The sequence below is a fragment of the Hyaena hyaena genome, unplaced genomic scaffold (genome assembly GCF_003009895.1).
Source record: "Hyaena hyaena isolate Hyena2069 unplaced genomic scaffold, ASM300989v1 scaffold_51, whole genome shotgun sequence".
NCBI lineage: Eukaryota > Metazoa > Chordata > Mammalia > Carnivora > Hyaenidae > Hyaena > Hyaena hyaena.
The window spans coordinates 4,350,335-4,368,404 of NW_024080683.1; the positions used below are offsets into that span (position 1 = coordinate 4,350,335).

Consider the following 18,070-nt stretch of genomic DNA (forward strand, 5'->3'; position numbering starts at 1 on the left):
TTAAAAAAATTGATGCTGGCCTCACAAAAGAATTAGAATTTGAATTTAAAGGATCAAAGCTGAGGCCTGGTATTTTTTAAAAAATCCGTCCAAGTGATTCCAATGACAGCCAGAGCTGAGGCACCCTGGTTAGTGACTTTCTGTTGAGAAAAATATCTTCACACAGTTGTTTCCCAGCGTGTTTTTATTTCCTCTATACTTTACAATAAGTAAGAATAATTTAGGATTTTAAGTGTATATTTCATTTCCTAAACTCATTTTTATGGGGTAATCAAGCTCCAAAGCTTTGCATGTCTTAGAAGATTTAATTGAGGCAAAGCTATACCAAATAACAATTCATCCTCCAGTTATCCTGGGCAATCAGATATTTGAGTCCTGTTTGCTAATTGCTCTTTCCTCCTGTGAACCTAAGCTGTAAAATGTTCACCTGCCAAAGAGGTAACATACTTTATGGCCACAGCCCCTGTACACACACACTGTATAAGGCAGAAGAGAGAAGCAAGCAGAAAATGGATTTTTGTCAAAGGCCCAGAGCGTAAAGAGGGGAGTTCTGCCCTCTGCTATGGGGAGTTCCAGAGGAAGTTACAGACTGTCTGTCTCTCATGAGAAGAAAGCCTAAGTGTGGTAAATAAATTTGTTAAATAAATTCAATAGAGGCAACACCCAAGTCCTCTGACACTTGTTTTATCTGAGACTCAGCAACTGAACTTTCTTGCAAGCCCCATTTCTCTTCCCTGTTTCCTGCTTTGTCATGTGTAATAAGATTAAAGAAGGAGAGTAAGAGTGAATTCCTGAACATGGCACACAGAAGCTGGTTACTGTGCATTTGGTGAACGAATAAGTAAATATTACTCTTCAGGCCTGAGTCGATCTGGCAGCAGATAGCTCTGTCTTGGTTATAAGTCTGGAGATGGTTCCCGTCACCAAAGGATCTACCCTTAAGATGGCCCTATTATAGACACCCAAGGTGAGAGCTATTATAGGTGCTCAGTGGATTTCATGAAATGGAATCATGCAGGGAATTCAGGAGCAGGAATATCTTTCCACATGTGTCATCCCAGAGCCTTCTCAATCTGTCCAAGCAAATGCAAGTGTGACTCACAGTGTTTTATAGAGAGGCCCTCATGTCATAGACCTGCCCCCACCCCATCCTGCACCACAGAATGCAGGGCAGATATGAACTCTAGCGCTGTTAGAAAGTCACCTTCATGTTCTGGCCATGGCTGAAACCGGGTTTGGAGGCAAGATGTAAAGCTGCCAGTCATTTTCGATAAATGTCAAGTTTTGTGCATAACTATCAAGTGTGCCGTGTGATGATTAAGAATGCCAGTCTGTGCAATTTGGGTGAAGTTGCAAGTTTGATGAGAGTAAAACAAGTGAGTACAGTTAGGCTCATCCTTTCTTCTTCTATGTGCCAACCTCCTAACTGAAACTTAGTATGTGCTAGGCACTGGAGATATGAAAACAGACTCAATCTGGTCTCTGCTTTCAAAGTCTTGCAGGATAGTAGAAGGAGAAACTCAAGTCGAATAGAAATTGCCATGTGAATCCTTCAAGCAACAGGAAACCCAAAATTTACTTATACTGTAAAATCTATTGCCCAGGATGGTCTGGGAATGGGCTGTTCTGGTTAGTAAAAGATCTCAGTCAATAAAGAGTGGCCATGTATTGCATGTATGGATTACCTCTTCCCCAAGAATTAAAACATGGTACAAAAAAAGGGAACAGATGTTTACTGACTGCCTGCTACCTGCCAAAAGAGGCACATCACATGTGTCATTTTGCTTAGTTTTCCCCACAATACTTAGACACAGATTCTAACCTTACACCTGTATAGATAAAGAAGCAGAGACTCACAGAGCTAAATGACATGCTCAAGATTAAAGCACTCATAGTCCCGATACTAGTCAAGGTTCATCTGTCACTAAATCCCATGCTCTTACCATACCACTTTTTATAATGGCAAAAATTCCTTGAGTAGCATACACTTAGAAGCCATCCCCAAGTATTTGTTGAATGGATGTTTTGACTAATTAAATTAATGAATGAATGAACTATAGAAATGATCCCTGAAAGTATAGTCTTAACTGAGGAACAAAGGGGAGAAGAAGGGGGGAAATGGTGGGGGAAAGGGAGAGAGGCAAACCATGAGAGACTCTTGAATGCTGACAAAAACTGAGGACTGATGGATGGGGGGGGGAGGGGGGGATGGGCATGGAGGAGGGCACTTGTGGGGATGAGCACTGGGTGTTATGTGGAAACTAATTTGACAATAAACTATTTGTAAAAAAAAAAAAAAAAAAAAAAGTTCAGGTAAGCTAAAGGCAGACCCAGAGCAAGGTCTGCCACCCTCACCTAAAATCCTCCCTCCCTTGCCACGGTCTACACCCAAATCTTCCAATTCACCCATGCCCTGCTACAGCTGGCTTTTCTTTCCCTTCTATNATGGATGGGGGGGGGAGGGGGGGATGGGCATGGAGGAGGGCACTTGTGGGGATGAGCACTGGGTGTTATGTGGAAACTAATTTGACAATAAACTATTTGTAAAAAAAAAAAAAAAGAATGAATGAATGAAGCAAGTGCTCCTGAATATAATTTGATCTAACCTTTTGTCATGATTCATAAATTACTTTAAGATCTTGCTGCATCTCGGCCATAATGAATATTCATTCATTAATGATGGAGGCAGCATAATTTGCTACAGTTTCCCCACACTTTATCCATGCATACACTACCTTCGTTAGTTTTGCTTTGCTTTACCACTCTTTATGCTATTGTTTTTACGGGATTCTTTAAATCAATTCAACTTTAATTTTTTTTAACAAAATGCTATGCCCCTATGGTAAATGGAAAACCAGTATGGTATCACTGTTACTGGTAAATAGAGGGTATGTGCAAAAATAAGTGCAACAAAAGTCGTGTTATTAAATTCTACCCAGATATCTACAGTATCTTCCTGGGAGCTTCCTGTTTTATTAAAAGGAGAAATAGCCATTATTGGGGTGGGAGAGTCTAATTGCAAATTACATGTTGTTTGAAAGACTGAAGTAGAATTGAAGAGGAAATAAATTCCTCTCTGGGTTCCCTTTAGGCCTTAATTCTATCCTAGATAAAATTATTTCACATGCTTCATATGTGCCTCATATTTTGGGAAATACTGTTGGAGCGGAAACTATTGATTTTTTTGTTTATTTTTAAATATAATTTATTGTCAAATTGGTTTCCATACAACACCCAGTGCTCATCCCAACAAGTGCCCTCCTTAATGCCCATCACCCACTTTCCCCTCTCCCCGACCCCGTATCAACCCTCAGTTTGTTTGCTGTATTTAAGAGTCTCTTATGGTTTGCCTCCCTCCCTTTCTGTAACTTTTTCCCTCTTCCCCTCCCCCATGGTCTTCTGTTAAGTTTCTCAAGATCCATCTAACTGGCTCTGAATTTCAACTTTACTAACTGTATGTCCTAGCGTGAATCTCTTTGAGCCAGTTTCCTCAACTATAAAACAGTAATAATAATACGTATTTCATGGTTGTATTTTCAGGATTAAGTGACATAGGTATAAAGAGCTTATTAGCACAGTGCCTGGTGCATAATAGGTATACACTACATATTAGTTCTCTTCTTTCCTTCTCCGTATTGACAGAAAATAAACTTCTACAATGGGTTTGTATGGTGTGGTGGGTGAGGGTACTAGGGACGTAGCAATACCTGAGTTTGATCCTGGCTACTTTTCTGTGCTTGTTTCATTTTCTTTTGTTTTTTTTTTTATGTTTTATTTATTTCTAGAAGAGAGAGAGACACAAACACAGCATGAGCAGGGGAGAGTCAGAGAGAGAGGGAGTCACAGGCTGAAACAGGCTCCAGGCTCTGAGCTGGCAGTCAGCACAGAGCCCGACGCGGGGCTCGAACCCACGAACCGCGAGATCATGACCTAAGCGAAAGTCGGACGCTTAACCGACTAAGCCACCCAGGTGCCCCATGTGCTTGTTTCATTTTCTAAAAAGAGGATGGCTCTCCCTTGCTGGCCTCCTGGGAAGACTAAGTGAGACTGTGTGTTAGCAGAGGCCTAATATATAGTAAGAACTCAACAAATAAGAGTTGTTATTATTACTGTCACTTGTGAGGGGAGATAGTATTTGGCAGGGAATGGTATAACTTGATCCATATGGAGAAGATGAGCCTGGATAATAGCTTACAGGAGAGCCATAAGCCCCACAGCTGTGGAGTGTTGAGAGAACTACCTAAAAGCAGTGGATCCAGAATTCCACTCTTTGCCCAGACAGGATAGGGCACAGAAGAGAAAGAGCCTAAAGGACTGTCCCGTTCATGACAAGTATCTCCTGGAAAATGGGGGCGCGGTGGGTCTCCTCAGCTCCCACTCTGTACAGAACTGAAATGTGAAGGCAGATAATGGGAGAACGGCTTGTATTTTGTTCAGCTTTATTCACAGTGATGGTCTCTCAGGAACTGTACACGGTAGACTACGGCAGCAATGTGACCCTGGAGTGTAATTTTGACACCGAAGGTCACGTGGAACTCAAAGACTTAAGGGCCAGTCTGCAGAAGGTGGGAAACAATACATCCTTGCACAGTGAAAGAGCCACTTTGCTGGAAGAGCATCTGTCCCTGGGGAAGGCCTTATTCCACATCCCTCAGGTGCAAATGAGTGATGCAGGGCAGTATCGCTGCCTGATCATCTACCGGGTTGCCGGGGACTACAAGTACCTGACTCTGAAAGTCAAAGGTGAGTAGTTTCAAGGACGAGAATCTGTGGAGGCATCAGCACAAGCAAAAACTGGGGGGATTGTTAACAAGGATACCGGGCAGTCTTAGAGAAAACAGAAGCACCCGCCCAGAAGTATTTTTTAACCTCTGAGTATAAAGCAGCTGAGGTGAGGGTAACTAGGGGCAGGAATTGTAGAAATAAGTGGGTCTGGAGGGTAGGCAGGAAATGAGTCCCTGAAAGGTGGGAGGGGTCCAAACTAAGCCTTGCCTCACCCACGGACCTCCAAAGGAACAATACTGACCTGATGGTTAAGCTCCTCTTTGAGAGAAGCTTATTCTTCTGGTCCAGAGTGTTTGAAGCCATGGTTTGCCAACCGTTAATGGATAGAAGTATCAATTTAGTGAGTAGCAACCAGGTAGGTGTCTTTTTCCTAATAAAATGAATGACAAAATGAATAAATCTGAAGGCATCACATAGGCTGAGTATTGTTCTGTGACACTCTTGTTTCAGAGGTGTGTATGTGTGTGTATACGTGTGTGTACGTGTTGGACTGTGATATAAAATATTTTTGCTCACTCTGGGTCACAATTTAAGAAGTTTGGAAAACACTGCTTTTGTCCAAGCTTTACCTATTGCAGATGAAGCAGCTAAAGTCCAGAGAAGTCAAGTGGGTGGGCCAGGGAGGCCCGGTTAAGTCAGTAGCTGTCCCCATTCCTCTAGGTTAAGGGCTCTCCTTACCTGGATACCAGCCAAGAACCTAAATCCGAAGAGAATCTTCAAGTTCATGTTTGTTCTGGAAGAGGTCATTTTGGGAAAGACCATAAAAGAACAGATTTGGCTTTGTTCATCAGCTTGTGTTTTTCATCCTGCCCTGACTGCTCTGGGTTTTTTCTATGTCCCCTTCCAGTCTCACCTATTAGGCCTCAGAGGATCTGTTCTGTCTTCTGGAAAGCCCATAGACTTTGGTCCCTAAAGACCATTGCCCTTGGCAGCAATGTTGTAACTTTATGATCTGATAGAAAGAAGGACAAACTAGAAGAATCAGACATGAGGGTGAATTTGTTTCCACCTGTGACCTTGGGCAGGTTATTTCACCTTTCAGACTCTCATGCTATTCTTATTTGTAAAAGGATAACAATAATAGAACCTACCACATAGGATTATTGTAAAAATTAAGAGAGCTAATGAACATAAAGAACTGAGCATGGTGCTTGGCATATGGTCAGTGTCCAGGGGGTTGGTTTAAAGACCTCCTCTCATCTCAACCATTATTAAGTCAATAGGAAAGTCATGAGCCTAGATGTAACTGACTTCCACCTTCACTGCATTTCCTACATCCGGAACTGAAATGAATACTACAACTTTGAAGTTAGCCTGAGTTCAATTAATGGGAAGAAAGAGGGCTCTACATTCTCTTGATCTCCTAATGTGTTCAGCATCTGCACCCCTAACTCCCTGCCTCTGTGTTTGTTAATCTCTATTTGAATACTGTAAGGCATCTAGGGTTTCTGGGGAGTTGGGGGCCAGTCATCTCACTCTTCCTGTCCAACTGAGGGCTGCCCCTCCTTCCTGGAAAGCCACTCTGCCAGCTTCGTCACCTAGCCTGGGGAGGGCTCAGGAACTCAGATTCCTTAAATCTGAATTATTTATTCTTTAAATCCTTGATGGTCTTCGAACTAAGGTATATGGGTATACAAAGACTTTCTAAGGGACAGGAAGTTTTAGAAAAAGAGTTTCTAATTCTTCATCTTCCCCAAGTACTCTTTCCCCAAATTGAGTGTGCCTGAGAATATGCCTTCCAGGCAAGGCTCTTGGGATTCCCCTAAAACACTTCCTCTTTGATAATTGCCTTCTTCCACTTTATAAAAAGTGTGCCTCTCGCCATCATGAATATGATGCATTTCCCAGGGGCGTAGAAAATCTCTATGGTACTAACTGAAAGAGTGATTGGAAATATTGGTACCTTATCAAACTGCAATGACTAATAAGTACTTCTGAAAAACAAGTGATATCAAGTTCTATGTTCAACAAAATTTGAGGAGTCCCTAATAGAGTTAACAGATGATAGTAAAAAAATGAAATAGTTTTTTTGCCATGTAAATCATAATGAAATGACATTCCTATAACAGAACTGCTTCTACTCCCACTTACTCATTCATATGAGGAAGCCGTTCTTGCCACAAAAACGGAAAGCCAGAAATAGAACTGATGCTTACCCTTGCCTCATTCCAACCACAAGTCATATACATCCTCAGATAAGTGGACAGGTTGAAAAAGAGAGCCCCATCCATCCTATTAAGAGATTTCTAGTAAATTTGCTCTCTCATGTTTAATCATTATAACCATTTACATCTAGATTTTACATGTGCTGGTAATATTTATCTTTGAGAGAGACCGAGACGGACAGATCGTGAACAGGGGAGGGGCAAAGAGAGAGGGAGTCACGGATTCTGAAGCAGGCTCCAGGCTCTGAGCTGTCACCACAAAGCTCAATGTGGGGCTCGAATTCTCAAACGCAAGATCATGACCTGAGCTGAGGTTGGATGCTTAATGGACTGAGCCACCCCGGTGCCCCAGGAATTAGATTTAAACACAGAAGAAAACTATGAACACTTGAAGCCTAGTGATCACAAGAAGAAAAGACCACTCTCAATAGCAAGATGTATTTTGTCATTGCAAAGAAACAAGGATAATCAATAAAAGAGCTTCCAAACATGCTGTGTTAGGATAAAGTCCTGCAGAAAAAGTGGCATGGGAGCTGAGGGTCATGGAATGAAACAGTGTGAAAAAGTGTAAACAGTGTAAAGCTTGGACTATGAGAGGAGAATTTTTGTATTTATTTTTCCATGGATGGTGGCGTGTGTAAAATATATCTAGATCTCTTTGCTTCTAGACAGTATTAGATACATATGTAAGAGTCAAATCATTGGCTCTTTATAAAATATAAATGTTTACAACATTCTAAACATTACCTATTTTTCCAATATAGAAACTTAGGAAAAAATATAAGAACCAACCTAAGACGTGTGAGAAGGAGCATACTGTGTCCAAGTCCTTTTAGAAGGAATGCAAGCAAAAACCGGTAAAGCTGAAGACTGTCACCTGAGAGTGTTCTGACCTGATCAGGGGCCTCTGGAGGAAACGGGAGATTTGGGACCTCAATCAGGATTTGCTTCAATGACACAGGACCAGAGGAGGGATGTGCTTTTTCCTTAAAATGCCTCATTAAATCCCATAAACTTGAAAACAGGTTTATAGCACCTTCTTGGTTGCTTCTTGGATGCAGTTCATATTAAATATACTGAAAAGAAAACTAACTTCAAAAGTACAGGAAAATAAATACTAGGTAGAGTGGCTAGAGAGTCCAGAAGAGATGGGTTTCTGAAGGGGCAAGCTGCTGCTACAGGACTGTGAGTAACCTGTCCAAGGGAGGTCAGGGAGCGTGACCAAAGAAGAGTGCCGTGACCCCGAGAGGCCAGAGAGCCCAGGGCTTGGGCCCTCAGCTTGAGAACTGCTCTCTGCAAAGGATCCCAGGCAGTCACAGAACAGGTTGTAAGAACAGAAGAGCCAAACCAGCCTGAAGTCCCCAGGCAGAGTGTGCAATGGGGACAGGAGAGCGCCAGCCTCCAGAACAGGCTGAGGCTCATGGAAGTATTTCAAACCAATGAAAAGGCCCAAGCTCGATGGGTGCACATCTTGAGCAAATGGAGGAAGGAGGCAGCAAGGCTTCCATTTTCTCGCACGATGTTGTCTTACTAACCCAGACAGTTCCCAGTGGGTTGAGGCTGCCCAGAGGCAAAGTTTGACTTCGCAGAAGGATGATCTTTCCAATGAAAGTTTAACTTTCTAACTGTCTAATCATAGTAATGGCTACTCCTGAAAGTAGGAGCTTCCATTAATCGATGTAGTTAGTCCAAAGTTAGTCATCTAGCAGGTTACTAATATCAGAAAAGTATTAGTAAGATAAAAAGGGACATTTCATAATGACAAAGTCAAGATGACAGGGAGACATAACAATCCTAAACGTGTGTACATCTAGCAACATAGCTTCAAGACATAGAAAACAAAAATTGACAGACCTAAAAGGAGATATAGATCCATAGTCATATTTGGAGATTTCAGCTCATCTCTATTATAACAGATAAAGTAAACAAAAAGGAAAATAGAAGGTTTGAATAAACACAGCCATCTTGGCCTAACTGACATATGTAAAACTTGTACCCAACAACTGCAGAGTAGGAAACTGGACTATTTTTAATTTTAAGATTACTTTCATCTCTGAAATTCTACAATTTACTCATCTTTTCCTAAAAATATCTCCCTTAGTTCAGCGTCCCCATTGTGTGTTGCTAATAATGATGCCTTTTCAGCCACTTCCCAAATATGCATGAGGCTGCAGAGGAGTCTTTAATACTGTAAACATGCAGGCTGTGGGCTCCCATCCCTTCCCCAAACCTTGCTGGTTCTGTTAGGTGAACATCTCTCTCATCTGCTCCCTCATTTGTATATCCCAGATTATAGCCTCAGCCTACTGATTGCTGGGCACCCAACCTCTGAAACCACCTCTCTACTTGGCCCTCAAGATCAGCTTCTTGTCCTGAGCCATCCTGCAGGAACTGGCCAGACCTTTATATGCAACACATTGCTTCTATGAATCCACTTATTCTCCTCCATCCCTTCAAAGACCCCAGAGCTTACAGAAATAATCTACACTGTAGTAGGATGAAATGATTTTAAGAGGACGTCAAACCAAGGGAAAGTATATGTAGATAAATAGTGTAAAATGAAAGATAAGGTAAGTACTCAAAATACATGCTTCAAATCCTGTTGAATTGCTAGAGGTAGACCAAAATTGTCTTCAAGGACACTGGTAGGTCTAACCAGTTCACCTCCTCAACAGGATGCTTCAAAACTTGCTTCTCTTCATCTTCCGCTAATTCCATGGGTCACTAATTCCCCCTGGAAAAACAGGTCTTCCCTTTCTGTGTCTATTGCTCTATCTCCAGACTTTTGCAGTTACATTGAGAATCATTCTCTTATGATGATACCAATACTGAATTCGGAATAATGTAGCCATGAAGGGCATGAGTTCAAGTCCCCCTAAGCTGTTTCCTTATTTACAAAATTGGAATATGAGGGATGCCTGTGTGGCTCAGTCGGTTAAGCGTCTGACTTCCGCTTAGGTCATGATCTCATGGTTCGTGGGTTGGAGCCCCACGTCGAGCTCTGTGCTGACAGCCAGCTCAGAGCCTGGAGCCTGTTTCGGATTCTGTATCTCCCTGTCTCTGACCCTCGCCTGCTCATGCTGTCTCTCTCTCTCTCTCTCTCTCTCTCTCTCTCAGAAATAAATAAAACATTAAAAAAATTTTTTTGAAAAAAGTTGGAATATGAATTTCACCTACCGCATAGGGTCCTTGAAGAGTTTAACTGAGACAATGTATGTCAAGAATATAGAGTCAGGGTTTAAAGCTGCTCACCCCTGTTCCTCTCCCTGGGACTGCTGGTCCAAGTCTTTGACCATGTGAGCTGTATACACAAGAACCAATAGCCAAATGGGAAATGAACTCCATTTTTAAAATTAATAACTGGATGAGCACATGGTTCTCTCCTTTCCCCCTCTCCTAACTTAGAGCTTCTCTGGTGACTTACACTGGAGAACATGACCTAGAATAAGGGCCTCTTTTTTCTCTGCACCCTCATCCTAACTTAGAGTCTAGGTTTGCAGAACAGACCCTAAAATTACTCCTCTATCCAGCCTCATGAATAAGAAAGTCCATCCCACTCACCCAGTCACAAGCAGAAGCTAGCATACTGTGAGCCAGGAAGATTTCAGCCCAGCTGAGTATGCTTTACTACAAGGAGACAAGAACTTCAAGAGAGGCTCACAGACTTTGACCCTCAAGATGAGGTCACCCAGTGCGCTGAATCGTGATGCAGTGAATGTCCTTGACTCTAACTAATCAGATTACCAACTCACAACACAGAGACACAAACAGAAGTACTCAAAGGGCAAAAATGTGGAGAGCGGCCTGAATATTCCCTAGCCTCCCCCTCCCCAGTATGTAAAATCACAGGGCGTGAAGCTTAGCACCTAGAAAGCACTTACTACCTCATACACATTTGATGTTTTCCACAGGCTGTCATCACGATTTTACTGTAAAATTGCTTTTCAAAATGGGTGTGCCCATTTATATTCCTCCCAACAATAAGAAAAAAAAAATGGTTTCATCACACCTGTGCCATAAATACAATCAAAGATTGTATCAAAATTCTTTAATATTTTCTATTTAATGGAAATTAGTACTCATTTCCTCTTCACCAAAACCCAGCAGATGACTTTCCATATTCCCTGGTACCTGCATATAATGTTACTATGTTTTCATTTGGGGCTATCATCTAAGATAATTGGGCAATTTGTCATTGTGTCTTCTTATTGCTTTCAATGTCATTTGTATCCATCTTAGATCTCAGTTTTCTGAGAAGAGAGCCAGGAGCTGCTTTGGATTAATTCACTCAGCATATACTGTACACAAAAGTGTGTGTGTGTGTGTGTGTGTGTGTGTGTGTGTTGTACAGGATAAGTAAGTAATAAATATAGCCAATTCTTAACTCTTTATAGACAGAATCTAGGGATTTATTTTTCCTCCTCCTAATCTCATAGAGAAGAGAGGAAAGGGGAAAGTGGTAAGAAAGTTTTCTTCAGAGGATGTTAGAAAAAGCACCAAATAAAAACAGGAAAGTGGGGCTTATCTAGGGATTTTATTTAACCACCCTCTCGATTTTCTCCAGTTTCCTGTTGTAAGATAATTTACAGGAATACAGAAAGCCCCAGAGTGTGGTAGTGGAAAGCACTGTTGGGACTTGGAATCAAACTCCCAATGTGTGGATGTTGGCTCCACCAGTTATTAGAACCTTGTGACTCTGGGCAAAATACTCAACCTCACTCACTTCAGTCACCTCCAACAAAAATTAGGAATACCGACAACACCATTTCTATTATAAAAATGAAATCCTTCAATGTCAATAGCATGATATCTGGGACAAAGGAAATGTTTAAAAAATTAAAAGCATTATCACTTAATATTGATAATGGTAATTTTATCATTTCACACTGCATTAAGTACAGAGCTCTCTAGGAATCAGAAAAGAAAAACTTATTTCTTTTTCCTTTTGTGTTATCCAGCTTCCTACAAGAAAATTAACACTCAGATCCTTAAGATCCCAGGGGTAGATGAGGTAGAGCTCACCTGCCAGGCTGAAGGTTATCCTCTGGCAGAAGTGTCCTGGCCAAACGTCAGCGTCCCTGCCAACACCAGCCACACCAAGACCTCCGAAGGCCTCTACCGGGTCACTAGTGTTCTGCGACTAAAGCCACACCCTGGCAGAAACTTCAGCTGTGTGTTCTGGAATGCTAACGTGAAAGAACTTACTTCAGCCGTCATAGACCCTTACGGTAAGAGCAGCCCACCCTTCCTAACTCTTATCAGTCAGGAGATAGGTGGCATTCTCAGAACGAGTAATTGGAGGATAGTATAATAAAGCCTGTTTGTGAAGATGTGATCAGGTTTTCGAGAAGCAAGTAAGGTTATTGCCGGACCCTGGGGCTTCAGCAGTCAGAGGAACAATTACTACTGTTGAGGTGCTTACTGGATGGAACCTGGGGACAGCACCAGTTGACAGGAGTGTGGCCTCCTGTAGATGCTGCCACCTGTAGAAAGCTCCGCGATAGAAGCTGGGTAAGCGAATACCCCAACCTCACTCTACCCCCAACCCTCCAGTCTCCTGCCGTGCCTCCCATTAGCTGCACCCAGCTGCAAGTCAGAGAACAAGGGAGTGCTGCTGATGTGTTTCAAAAAGGTCAGCCTCTCAGAGCTCAGAACCCAGTGTTGAAGTGCAGAGAATGGATCCAAGGAGGAAACAGATCATAGCCAGCACGAAAGCTAATCACTGTGACTCAGGCACAGTGCCGAGAGTCAGCAGGATAAATGTGACTTTGCTGGCTCTGCTGACAGTCAGGTGGTTCTAGGGTTTTCAAGGAAAGCTGGCCTTTTGTAAAAATTTTCAGAGCCTTTGCTGACGGTGCTGAATCCCATACTTTAGAACTTCATACACAAGGGAAATTTCAAATAATTTGGGAGTCTGACCATTTTGTAGTTGCTGAGTAAGAATATTTATTTGCCAGATAAGAGCAACTATACATCTAGTATCAAAATTCTTCCATAGGAGAAAGATCATCTTTTCACCAAGCACACATGCTTCTTGTGGGCTTCAGACAGCACAAATTTATTAGCTTATACCTCTGAAAATCAGAAATCCAAAATGGGCTTCACTGGGCTTAAATCAAGGCGTTGACAAGATTGCAGAGGCTCTAAGGGAGAATTCATTGCCTTGTTTTTTCTAGCTTCTACATTCCTTGGCTCGTGCATTCCTTGGCTTGGGATCCCCTCTTCCAGCTTCCAAGCCACCACTGCATCCCTCAGACCTCTGCTTCTGACATCACATCTTTCTTTAATTCTCCTGTCTCCCTCTTCCACCATGTTGAGACCCTTGTAATTGCATTAGACACCTTCCCCCAACCTGATAATTCAGGTTAATTTCCCCATTTCAAGGTCCTCAATATAATCACATCTGCAAAATCCCTTTTCCCATGTGGGGTGACACATTCACTGGTTTTGGCGATTAGAATATGGACATCTTTGAGGGAGTCATTATTCTACCCTCCCAGCAAAGGATATAATCTCTGAGTAAAGGACAGTCCCTAGAGCTGCTTAAATTTGACTTTATAGAAAATTTAATACTGTCATTATAGATTTCACTTTTTGCCCTTTGTCTTAGTTAGACAAAGCAAAGACTATGTTAGGAGCTTGTGTGGCATGCAAGTACTTAGGTGGTGGCCTCAGGGAGCAGAGACAGGAGGCTTAGGAGATTCAGACAGGAAAGAAGGATTAAGTTGTTGCTGTCAGCAAAACAGGAGCTCAGATACCCAAGGACCACCTGGGAAGTATACAGACAGCCTCCTAAGATGCTCACTCAAAGCACTGCAGGTGGAGGTCATCTGCTTTCACCTCTACTGGTTGACAGTAGTCTCCAGGAGCGTGCACTCCATGCTGTGAGCTATGCATGCATGTGGGCTGAGTGAGATCCCCCCAGCATGTGTAGCATCAGGTCATCCCAGGGCAAAAAGCCAAGTATGCATCTGAGGCAAATGAAGCAAGTCAGAGCTCACCTAGACTTCTCCCGAGCTGTGGCTGGAGTCAGAGGTGAAGCGAAGAGGAAGTAAGGCAGAACTGCAGCAGTCATTCCCTTGCCCTGCTCACCTGTAAGCCTACACTAAGTCCCCCATGACTAAACCTTCAGGCTGGGAGGCAGCCATGATCTCTTCACAAGATTTCATATGCAAGAGTTCATAGAACAAGCTACGGTTCTGGCTGCTGAAGTGGATGCGAAGCCATACCGACCATTGTCCTCTCTCTCGTCCACCATACTTTCTAGATGTCCTTTGCTGGGCACTTTAGACAGAGTACTTCAGATGTTTGCCTGGGGGTGGGGTGGCGGCCGGTGACTCTAGCTTTCAACCCTGAGAGCACTGAGCCCTTGGTTGCCTTGCCCTGAACCAACTGACTTGTGGCTGTTGCCTTTTCATTGTTATTCCTGAACGTGGAAGTAACAAAAACCAGAGAATCCATGGATCCCTGAGTTCTAGACCTAGTCTTCCTGCCTGCGTTAGGTAGCAGCATTCAGCTTCTTCATGGTAATCAAGACTGATCACTCCGTCAGTAGAGAAATTCTTTTCTCTGCCTGCTAGTAGTCCCGTGGGTAGAACTCAAGCTATGAATTTAGATGCAGTTGAACATATCCCTGGATGGAAGCCTTTGCCACTAGGAAGCCAGCCTTCAATCCAGTGGAACCTAAATCTGTGGGGATAAAAAGCAAAAATTCCACCAGTGGGTCACTGGATGTAACAGTAAGAAGGACCAAGCTTCAGCACTGAGGAAACCCTGGCACAGAAGCAGCATGTGCTTGAGGTGAGATTTTTCAGGGACAAGTGCATTAGACCTGACTGGAACCATCCATCATTCAGCCAGATTCAGCCCTGGCTGCAATCAGGGCTGGGACAGACAGAATAGGAGCTGGGGCATCAGAGATAGCTGCTCTATCTCAAATTAAAGTACACTTCATCATGAACCGGCACCAGTCTAGAGACGGGACTGAGGACTTTGGAGCAACTCAGTCCCCATCGTGTCATTAATTTCCCAGGATGTTATTCAGGGGGAAGAGGTCCTCCCTGCCACAGTTTTCAGGGGCAGCCAGCTGCCTTCTCATTGCCAAACCCTACCAGTCCCCCACCTATCCACACTTCACTACCCAGTCCCCACACCAAGGTGAGCCCAGCTTCTTTCTAACTGAATGGTTTTGATAAAGTGAGGAAGTCAAGAGAGATGCCATGCTAAGAATCTTGGTAGAAATGAAGACATTAGAAACACATCATTTTTAGGGTCAACTTTGAGTAAAAAGAGTGAATTAGGCAAGCTGGTCTTTAATGTTCTCTGCCTCTTTTTATATCATAGTGAAGATCCTCAGACTTGTCACTTGATGAAAATTTAGCTACAGTTAATTCATACTAGAGCTTTAGAGGCTTCAATACTAACTATCACAGAAGAATTTATGTTACCTGGAATTGTTGAGTAACTGTCCTTTGCTCTGTGGAATTTCCTGCCTGGTTAAGTGTAGGCCAATGCTTTGGATGGAATGTGGTTTTCCAGAAAGATCAGGGAAATAGGGGGCTGGGTAAGATGAATTTAGAGATAACTGGAATCTAGCCTTTGCCCCCATTGATTACATCAGTGGTTTGTTTGTTTGTTTTTCCTTTGTGGTAGAGAAGTAGGAAGGGCACACTGGCCATTCCTCTGGAAGTCTTGAACCAATGAGAAATTGCGAATGAAATAAGGTGGTCCTTCTTTCCATGGAAGCCAGTGTAGCTGAATGAATAGTTAACAATCATGGGAGAGGCCTGTGGGGTCCACATCAGCTCAGGATCTTCTAGGATGTCACTCATAAGTGAAACGGCAAGGATATGAAGAGATTTTTGTGCAGTTAGAGATTTTCAGCCTACATTTACCTATTCTTCCCAGAGTTATATGTATGCAGTTACCTCCTGGTATGGTTCCTGGACTCTGGTCAGCTCCCCTTCCTCACCAAGTGCTCTCTGAGCTTGCTTGCACCTCTCCTACCTGCATGATTTCTCTGCTCAGGCAGTTTCTTCTACAGAAGATATGCTTACTCACCCTCTTCACCAGCTTCAAGTCCCCTGTTTCTCCAGACCAGCTTAGATAACTCCAGGGCACAAGGGGTCCTTCCCTTATCCTTTTCTCCTAAGATTTATTACCTGTACCATGACTTGGTTTACTTGTGACTATATTTGTCCTTTATCTTTCATTGCTATCTTATTTCCATGTATTTTAATTATTCACATGGGTCTTTGCAGACGCAAAAAACAGACTAAAGCAAAAACAGAACACTCTGCCTGTACTAAGTGCTCCTTTCATGTCAGATTAGTGGGTTGGAGGATTAGTCTTGATAATCCTGGTCCAATTAACCCGGCCACCAGACTGTGTGGACCACCAGATGAGAGCAGTCAAGTGATCTGCTTGTCAGTGAAGAAAGCAAATGCAGCAATGAGAGTCTGGGGGTGGGAGGCGCTCCAGGGGATGTAAGATGGATGACTAAACATCCTAACTTTTAATCAGAAACGAAAGGGTAATGAACCCATTTTCCTTTTGAACCATGGTTTCCTCTGTTCATCCCATTGTTGCATTTCATGAGGAAATGTAATGGAATTGGAACACAGGAAGTAACTATAAAAACATTTTTATGGAGCTGGAAGTGCAGCCATCCTGAGTCCTTGAGGTCAAGAGCATGGGCTCAGAAACTCAAACAGACTTGGTTTTTAAATCCTCTCTCTGCCACTAGTAGCTTTGAGAACATGAACATGTAACTTGGTCTCATGTTTGTGGAATAAGAATAGTGACAGATACCTTAGAGGGTGATGGTAAGGATTAAATGGAATATGCTTCCTAAGTCCTCAGCACTCAGAAAGTGTGGAGATGGGGGAAATATAATGTCTCTACCAAGAAGCATGGTTTCCTTGAATGTATGGGATTGTGCGGAGGATAAAACCTAGTTTTCCCATGGTATCATCATATCATTAAGTAACATGTAATTATTATAAAACAACATATAAGGCTATGTATTAGAATAGAGGCTAAGCTGCTATAACAGAGAGACCTTGAAATATGACTCAAACAAGATAGAAGTCTATTTCTTATGTAATATTCAGAGATAGAAGGTGATTCAGAGCAGGTAAGTATTTATAGTCCATAAAGCATTCAGTGATCCGGGTTCTCTCCTTCTTGTTGCTCACCATTCTCTAGAATGTTGTATCTGTTGAATTGTCAAGGCTGAGTCACTGCCACATCCATGTTTCAGAAAGAGAAAAGAGTGGTGGAAGACCTATCCAGTGTTTTAAGGCCGAGACTCAGAAGACCCATGCCTTGAACTTACATGGCTGGCCACATCTCACTTCAGGGGAGGCTCCAACATGTAGTCTTGAGAAGCCATGAGTCCAGCTAATGCCTTCATACTAGGGGAGAAGGGAGAATGGATTTCAGGGATAAGCATCAGTCTGCCACAAGGTAAATAAGGACAGGGAGGATTGGACTAGGTAGACTAGGTAGACAGATGATTAGTTCGGCCCAATAAATCCTGGTTGACATCTATCATGTAGCTGGTACTTGGCTTTATAGGGGATTCAGAGGTGACTTAGGTGAAGTCTTTGTACTTCACATACTTACAGTCTAAGCAGACTGATGTTCATTGTTAGAAAGCCTTCAGGGATGAGTAGAGCTTCTGTATGTGGAAGGGACCATGAAGGAACCTGCAGAGGACAGGATTTGTATAGAGTCACCGAGGTAAGGACTTGTCCTGTTGTGGGGACACTGAAGGTCCCAGGGCCCCTTGACTCGCTGTGCTACTGCAGTGTGCTTAATGAGCAATTCCTAAAGGTAAAAGAGCTTTTGTAATCAATGCGGGTTATCCAATATGTGCATAAGCCAGGCTTCTGAATCCTTTCTTCCTTAATGTTCACCACACTGTTTTCGATAAAAACAAATATCTGCGGGGATGGAGCATTGATTAAACCAATCTAGACTCACAACCCTGGCTTTTCCACTTATTTAGCAGTGATAACTTCTGATATATTACTTAGCGTCTCTAAGCCTTACTTCCTGAACTCTAAGATGAGGGGCTCGGATTGAATGATGTCTGATCCTCTCTCAGCTAGAACAAC

At 42.8% G+C, this 18,070-nt stretch overlaps 1 protein-coding gene and 1 pseudogene across 1 annotated transcript in view; one reads left to right on the forward strand and one right to left on the reverse strand.

Moving 5' to 3' along the window:
- PDCD1LG2 (programmed cell death 1 ligand 2) overlaps positions 1-18,070 on the forward strand; it is a 55,284-nt gene that overhangs the window by 18,349 nt on the left and 18,865 nt on the right. The window contains exons 3-4 of the mRNA XM_039230869.1: positions 4,438-4,743; positions 11,909-12,178. Of these exons, the coding sequence (XP_039086800.1) occupies positions 4,438-4,743; positions 11,909-12,178 (576 nt within the window). The remainder of the gene's footprint in view (positions 1-4,437; positions 4,744-11,908; positions 12,179-18,070) is intronic.
- LOC120231003 lies at positions 1,986-2,085 on the reverse strand (annotated as a pseudogene).